This window comes from Panthera tigris, chromosome D2 (genome assembly GCF_018350195.1).
Source record: "Panthera tigris isolate Pti1 chromosome D2, P.tigris_Pti1_mat1.1, whole genome shotgun sequence".
Lineage (NCBI taxonomy): Eukaryota > Metazoa > Chordata > Mammalia > Carnivora > Felidae > Panthera > Panthera tigris.
This window is the reverse complement of record NC_056670.1, coordinates 71,815,518-71,824,210: the sequence shown is the minus strand read 5'-3', so window position 1 is coordinate 71,824,210 and position 8,693 is coordinate 71,815,518. Positions and strand designations below refer to the sequence as shown.

The window sequence follows — 8,693 nt, the reverse complement described above, 5'->3', positions numbered from 1 at the left end:
CACAAATACAAAGTGATAATCCCTAAGGTCTTTTCAATCCACTTTACCTGAGGGTGAAGAATTTTGCTGCCAGTAAAAAGCTTTGATACGTCGAGAAGATATTGTAAAAGTAGTCACGGAGGTAGCAATATTTGGCCCAGAAAGATATAGTATGACTTTAACTTCACATTGCATTATGTCCCGTAACTCTCTAAAATTCAAATTTTCAAGTTTTAGGAACCCAGTGGGATTGGAGGTGGATACAGCTTGGCAATTCTTTCTTTGTAACACTGTTTGCTTGGCCTCTCTAAATGGACAGCTGAAATAGATTTTATATATGTTTTTGTGTTTTGTTACATAAGCTTTCTCTCATACAACTCTTAGAGAATTAAACAAATCGGGCATTTTATTTTTAAATGATTATATTTTTGTAGTCACCAGTTTTGTCAATTTATTTTTCCAGGAGAAAAAGCAACATTTAAAGGGTCCAAAAAGAAGCTAATAAAATTACTTGATCGTTTTTCTAGGAGACGTTTACAAACTTTCCTTGCCTTTTTTTTTTTTTTTTTTTTGAGAGATAAAATATCACAGGGAGGCAAAAACAACCAGCTTCACTGCCACCCCCTCTCCCAAAAAAACCCACAGGCTATAGATAAAATTACTCTAAGAATTAGTCTTATTTTTAACGCATAGAAAATAGCAAAATTATCATGCCAACATAAAGAATATATACTATAATTCATAAATGTCTAATTATCAAAACAGTGATAGGCATGGTTAGATGCAACCTAGCAATCTTATATACGATGCAACTACCTATTGTATGGTCATTCCTGTTATATATTACATTCGATCCTCATCAAATTAAGCTGACTATGTATAATGGTATTATGAAATAAACATTGAATATCACAATAGGGTCATATTCTGCTACTGTACAACCACAGCATGCAAGTAACTATGCATTAGCTGTAAACAGTAAAGTGTCATTACCTTCCAGAAATCCAAAGAACATGAAAAGTACATATATAGTACTAAACATCAATTATGTGTAAATGGCTTTCATATTGAACAAAACTATGTTGTATAAAGCAGCTTTGGGTCTCTCTGTCACTGCTTTCTACACATATCTTGTAGTCACCCTGACTACAGTTAAGAAACTGTTAATTCCAAACAAGGTCTGGTTAATGCTACTGAGTTCTGGTGAACGAGAGTCAAAATTAGGACACAAATAAATCTATGTTCCAGTGTGAAGGCTGTTCTATACCATTTTTGCTTTCTGCCATAACTCACATGTTTGAATCATGAAGAATATGCTAAATGTGGGCATTGATGAACTTATTTTTTAAACTAGAAACTTGCTCTCATGACACCAATGTGTTTATGTTAGAAACAAGAATACTGTAGATGCTGGCCAACAAATGCTTGTCCCTACTTGTAGTCTAAGTGAATAGTTGGCAAGAAGGACCCTGGATCATGTGAAAACTTTGGAGGGGTCACCTCTAAAATACTTCCATAATATTTGTAAAAGGTAGATAAAATCGAGCAGCTAGGAGAGGAAGGCCAACCAAAGCTGATCCATTCTTACAAAAATGCAGATGAATCATTTAGGTCTGATCCAATGACTCCTAAGCAATTAAAAAAAAATTACCATACTAGAGCTGAAGCTTGCACACTGTAAAATAACTATTTCAGCTCTCTTCAGGTTTGGTATTACAGGGTTTTTGGCAGGAGGGAAAAAATTGATTGCTGGACAGGCTTTTCCATGCTCTATCAGCTCTGATAATGAGTGAGGCAGTTGGCGTGGATGACAGGAATGTCCTTTTCACTTGGAATTCTAATAAAACCTCCTGTGAAGTTGCATTTACCATCCATCCAAATGGTCTCATTTTGGTCTGTGTTCCCGTTAGGTGGGAAACTGTCCCATTCTCAAACTGAGTGCGGACATGATATGGTCATGTGGAATATTTAAATACATTACCTACATCCCGCTAAATCAAAATCTTGCTTTTACATTTACAGTGAGATAAAACAGCATTTAAAGCCATTGCGATTTGTTCATTTCCTGTTCATATAGAAGTGATTTAAGTTTGCTTATGAGGCAAAAATTGTACAATTCTCATCACTCAGGCATTATAAAATGTCTTTCTTTAAAGTCCTAGGATATAAACAGTTTGGTTTATAGGAATCACATATTTTCCATCTGCATTAAGAAACAATATACATCTTTTTCTGGAGTATTTAAATGTTATCTATGATAAGCCTAGGAGAGTCGTAAAAACTGACTTTGTCGCCCCTCAGTACTGTTACTTTCATAAAAGTCACGGACATTCTCTGGCCACTTGAGTCATCGCCCATTTGGAGGGAAGTGTACTTGAGCTCTGGAACCGTACACAGGTTTGCCTCCATAAAAACTGAGGCCATAGACCAGCCTGAATGGAAGTCATTTACAAAATCAAACATGTCGGAATATCCAGGAGTAGTTTCTGTTTCTCAGACACAAGTTCCTTGACGTGTTGAGAGGTGGTGTTTTCGATTTCGGACTCCTGAAGTCTTGTCTTTACTGTCGGAAGGCTTCTGTTGTGAAATATCTATTAGGGCACTGGCAATTGCGAGGCCTGGAAGAAAAGGTGAAAATCAGTCAACTACGTGGCTAGACCTTTCCGGGATAGTGACAGTGGTGTCTTAGCACCCTATTTTCATTGTTTTATATTTAGTCATCAAATATTTAGCTGTTTATTGGAAGTTATTACGTACCGTGCCCTTCACTTAAAATGTTCTTCAACTTAGACACATGAACTTCACACATGAAGAAGAACAACGATCTAACAAAGTTAACTGACTTTGACTTTGGATAATTAAATTCAGTATGTGACAAAGATATCACAAGCAGCCATGGATGTAACTCCACACCTTAATTCCCGTGTCTGAACAAAGTTTGTACTAGATGTACAAAGAATTTTCAGTGTTACTGTTGTTTTTGTGTGTGTAGAATAAAAACCATTGTGCTAAGATTTTTTTTTTTAATTTTGAGCAGTTTTAGGTTTAAAGAAAAATTGAGCCAGTATTGATACATGACTATCAACCAGTCTATAGTTTACATTAGGATTTGCTTTTTGTATTGTACATTCTATGGGTTTTGACAGATGCATAATGTCATGTATTCACCATTTCAGTATCATACAGAATAATTTCACTACCCTAAAAATCCCCTGTGCTTTACCAGTTTATCTCTCTCTTTCCCCTGAGCCTCTGGTAATCACTAACCTTTTTTAAATGTCTCTATCGTTTTGCCTTTTCTGGGGTATCATATAGTTTCAATCATATCTTTTCTGGTTCAATGGCTCATTTTTTTTTTTATCACTGAATAATATTCATTCATCCATACATTGTATGATGTATACATTCATGGATGTATACATCATACATGAATGTATACGTTCATCCATACATTGTATGGATGTACCATGGTTTGTTTACCCAAGATGAAGGACATCTTGACTGCTTCCAATTTTTGGCAAATATAAATAAAGCAGCCATGAATACCTATGTGCAATTTTTTTATGTAGACGTAAGTTAACAATTCATAAATACCTAGGAGCATGATCATTGGATCACATGGTAAGCCTGGCTTGTAGCTTTGAAAGAAACTTCCTGTTTTCCAAAGTGGCTCTGCCATTTTGTATTCCCACCACCAATGAATGAGAGTTCTTATTGTACTACATCTCTGTCAGCATTTGGTATTGTTGGTGTTTGGGATTTTGGCCATTCTCATAGGTGTAACTGTATCTCATGGTTGTTTTAATTTTCAATTCTGTAAAAACATATGCTGTTAAGCATTTTTTTCATATGCTTATTTGTCAGATGCAAGTTTTTTTGGTGAGGTATCTGTTCAGATCTTTTGCCCAGTTTTAATGGAGCTTTTTGTTTTCCTATTGTTGAGTTTTAAGATTTCATTTATATTTTAGAGAGCAGCAATTCATCATATATGTGTTTTGCAAATATTTTCTCCAGATCTGTGGCCTGTCGTTCATTCTCTTTTTTTTCAAGTGCTTTTAAGAAGAAAGCACCCAGGCAGAGTTAAGTTATGCACAAGCAGACATGGAAGAGACAACTTGATATTTTGTACACATAAGAAAAAAATCTTGAGTGTGATCAGCAGACTATTAACACAAAAGTAAGTCTCTAGCTATCACAGGTAATTGAAAGAATTCTGTTTTGTGACATCATTTAGTCTACTGATTGAGGAGAACATTTGGTAATGTGTTGATGGATAGTAAATGCCTTCTAAACTTGTAAGAGCAATGGCTCCACCAGATACCCTGGTTTATCATAGCTACGCATGAATCATTTTTGTTTCTGTTGAGTCCCATATAATTCTTGAGTAAAACAAAATGTGCCAAGTCACCATACTAACCCAAGAGAACAGGCTGCTTGCTTTAAAGAGGTCACTAAAGGACTTTTGGTTCATTTTCCTGTCTCCAGGGTCTTGAAGACCTGACACTGAGTAGAGCTGAACCAAACCCTGAGCCCTCACAGGCATCTCCTCTATGTGATGCTCTTAGAGAAAGGCCTCACTTTGGATCTTAAGCTATGTAAGATGTCACTGAATTATTTTACTCCTTGTGGGTCAGTCTATTCTAGGTAAGCCTCAACTCTGACCAGGCAAGGATAGAACTCCAGAGGCTTATGAACGGAAAGAAATGCCAAGGGAAACAGACACTGTAAGGGGAGGGTCCACTAGCCTAGGGCAGTATTGCAGAAGTCAAAGGAGGACAGGGTTCAAGGAGTCTGCAGAGGGACCAAATGGGCCAGCAGGGAGGCTGGATGTGGAGACCATTCGAGTTCCTCAAGGAAGATGTTGACGATCTTTGAGTCATGTCCATACCTAACTGAGGAAGGGAGTCCACAAGTTAAGCGGGGAGTGGGGTGAGAGGAAATGTGGCAGTGCATGGAAGAGTCCCATGCTCAAGCCATTTGGCAATAAGGGAACTGGTGCACAGGGGAAGCAACAGGTCAGATGAAATCTGTGTGACTACGTAGAACTATCTGAGTACATATATATTTTTAAATGTTTATTTATTTAGAGAGAGAGAGAGAGAGCATGCATGCAAGTGGGGGAGGAGAAGAGAGAGAGAGAGAGACAGAGGGAGGGAGGGAGAGAGAATCCCAAGCAGGCTCCACACTGTCAGCATGGAGCCTGATGTGGGGCTCGATCTCATGAACTGTGAGATCATGACCTGAGCCAAAATCAAGAGTCGGATGCTCAACTGACCGAGTCACCCAGGCGCCCCTGCATATATTTTTTGAAGGGGAAAAAGAGTTTTAGGTACTTTCGAAAACAGAAGAGAAGGTATTTGTAGAGAAGGAGAAATTAATGGTGCTGGGGAGGGAAGGGACTAAAAAGTTACAGTGATCACGGGCTAGGCTGACAATCTCAGATATTTACTTTTCCAGGGTTGCTGTTAAAGAACCTGCTCTTTCAGGATAATAAACAATTACTCAAATTTCTTAGAGGTAATGCAAGTTCAAAGGTTCAAAGTTTAAATAAAAATCGCTTTCTTGACCTGGGAAGAGCCCAGATGGACTTCTGAAGTGGCCAACAAAGACGTTTTAACCACTTATTCTGCTGTAGGAAATAGTTATTTTGTTATTTCTTCAGGAGAGGAAGCTGAAGCACATGTTTTCTTTTAAAAAAAGAAATCACGGAGCAGGGTTGTGCTAACTGAAAGTTCGGTTCAGGCAGACCTGAAGTTTCTGCAGATCTCTTGGCACACTTCGGTCATAATTCACAACCTTCTGTTATTTCATTCCTGGCACCATCTTATCCAGAGACAGCCAAATATGACAAAGAATGTATGTCTCCTTTAATGTAGACAGAGACCACTTAGGCTAATTTCAATGATCACAGCATCTCAATAGGAAATCGTGTTATTCATTAAACCACTGCGTGACCCAGTCCAAAAGAGCCCTGAAAAACAATACTTTTCCATTTACACGTGGCTGCAAACGTTGCTTCCTTACAGAAGATACATTCCAGGAGAGAAGTAAACAGCGTGAGTTGCCAAAACAGGAAATTCTATGCTAATCCGAAACTGTCACTGTACCTTTGTATTTCAGGGTATTTGCAGTCCAAAGCCTAATTAAAGTAGTGTCTCTCATAAATATCCTGGGTTTGCTAATGATTTGTAAGCTTGGAAACACATTCAGCTGGAAATAATAAATCATAAGCCATGTTTCAGTCCTTAAGTTACAAATAAAATTGCAAATCATGCTTATTTTTAATTTGACAAATTTTTGTTCTTTCCTATGAAAATGGAACAATCAACTGCATTTACAGATCCTGCATAAATGGCAATGTGTATGCAAGAAACCTTGGACTCCTGGAGGCAGTGACGTTTGAGCGTCCACCACATGTGCTCACAGAGGACACTCTGAGGGCCACCGCCCAGCTCTCATCCTCCTGATGGGCCAAACGATGTTTTCGTTCAGATGTAAGCTTGAGTCCTTTACAGGACTACACAGCTTGTGGCACACCATGAGTTATTCCTTTTTATAATACTGTAATTTAATTCTGAACAGCATAATAATCATAATAACTGCATGCATATATGTTTAAGTGTCGAATTATTGGGGATAGGTGTTTATTACTGATTTTGCATTTCTGCGTATTTTAATATATGGAGAACTCTAAAATAACAACAACCACCCAGAAATTGCTACATCCTCATTCAACCTACAGGAGGCCCTGGACACAAGAGTAAACAAGAGAAACAAGGTTCCAGTGTTCCTGAGGTTTCTAGTGTGTGGAAGATGCTTTAAAAGAAGATAAAGTTCTATCATTGCCCTTCAATATACTTTATTGTAGGGAATTTTTTTTAATGTTTATTTTTGAGAGAGAGAGGGAGTCACAGAATCTGAAGCAGGCTCCAGGTTCTGAGCTATCAGCACAGAGTCTGATGCAGGGCTCGAACCCACGGACCGCGAGATCATGACCTGAGAAGTCCGACACTTAACCGGCTGAGCCACCCAGGCGCACCTGTAGGGCATCTTAATTGATTAAAAAAAAAAAGTCAGTCGCTCTTTAAAAAAAAAACAACAAAAACAATATGACTCCTCCCCGCATGTAACATGTACGTGCTGGTGAGAGACTGAACATATAAATAGGCAATGGCCAGACCGTAAAATAAAAACAGAACTCTGGCCCTCAAACCGCAGCAACCTGCTCATCAAAGCACACCCTTATCTGCAACAACTGGGCCAGGAAGCCACCCCGCCATGTGATGGCAAGTCAGACCCCTATGTCTAGTAACAATCTAGGAAGTCAAACAATTACCCCTATAACAACGGGCCCCACCTACCCAACTTGATTAATAACTCACAACTTCCCTAATTTTTGTCCCTGCTTCCAAATAAGGACCAATCAGAAAAAGGCAACTATGCACCTCTAACCAATCACATAGCACATCCGTTTCCAGGTAACCTGCCTCCGGCTTTCCGGTGCCCATTGCTTCCCATCAGGGCACACTTGAAGCCTTCTCTTTTTTCCACCATAAAAGGTTCCCATTTGCCTATTTTTAAGGGTCTGCCGAAATGCAAGCGAGCAATGGTGGATGACTGACTCCCTTCCTGTAGCGAGTTCTGAGTAAATAGCCTCACTTGTTATTTGGTTGGTCTTGGCCTGTTTTCACGCTGGTGATGAAGAGACAAAAAGGTAGCTTGAGATCTTTCCTGGATTTTTTTTTTTTTAACAAGCATCAATAAAACAACAACAACTTAAAAATAAGTTATCCATGTTGCCCTTCGAGGCAAACACTTTCTCCCGTTTAGATTCCCCTGGGAATTTTTTTTCCCCCCCAGGGAGAGGTTTTCTGGTGATGCCCTCTCGCTCCCGGTGCCATAGGAGGAAGCCCATCCTGCAGTGGGATGCGATGCAGTGGCACAGGCTGCCTGCGGTTTGCGTTCCATTAAAATCAGGTCACTCCAGAAGATCATTTTTCAAAACGTCACACAAATCATCTGATGAAATCCACTTATTGTGTTCTCTAGACCTAGCACAGTTCCTTGTTATCAAAGCAATACAATTAACTGGGGGAACAATTCATTATTTTAGACTGGTGGTCTAAAGGAATTTCATTTACCATGTCAAGATGATGCACAGACACTGCAGGCTAGCAGAATTTACATCAAAATATGCCCATAGACTCAATAAAAATGCTGGGGTTTAAATATTTATTATAAACTTTACCTTTTTGCACTTTGAGTTCTTAAACACCAGACACTATGACATTTAGATTATTTAAATATGAATGATAAACCTCATAAGAAAGAAGGTACCATCTTCTGTTTCCTGTCCCGTTTGCTATGGCCTTGTGGTTTTTCAAACTAGCTCCTGCTAACGTGGAACGTCACCCGTGGCTGCTCTGGATGACAGGGCAGGGCAAGCTATGAAGGAGGCAGACTCCTTTGGGGCCATGTAGATTTCCCTCAGAACAGGGGCACAAGTTAGTAGTTACTGGTTTGGATGCCAAGAGCTACCACAGATATTTGGTAAATAAGCAGAAGATATACCCAAATCAGACCTTTCCTCGGACTCTCAGAGAAAAACAATAACAAAGACTCTTTTTTCTATAATTAAGAATTATGTCTCTCAATAAACACGTGCAGACATGCCCTACAAAGAAAGCAATACAAATGACTAACAGCTAAATATT

General features: G+C 38.9%; 1 protein-coding gene across 1 annotated transcript in view; it reads right to left on the bottom strand.

The window, feature by feature from the left end:
- Positions 1-389: 389 nt before the first annotated feature.
- The window catches only part of ATRNL1 (attractin like 1), a 757,637-nt gene continuing 749,333 nt past the window's right edge, over positions 390-8,693 (bottom strand). Inside the window, exon 29 of the mRNA XM_042960329.1 lies at positions 390-2,597. Within this exon, the coding sequence (XP_042816263.1) occupies positions 2,473-2,597 (125 nt within the window). The 3' untranslated portion in view covers positions 390-2,472. The remainder of the gene's footprint in view (positions 2,598-8,693) is intronic.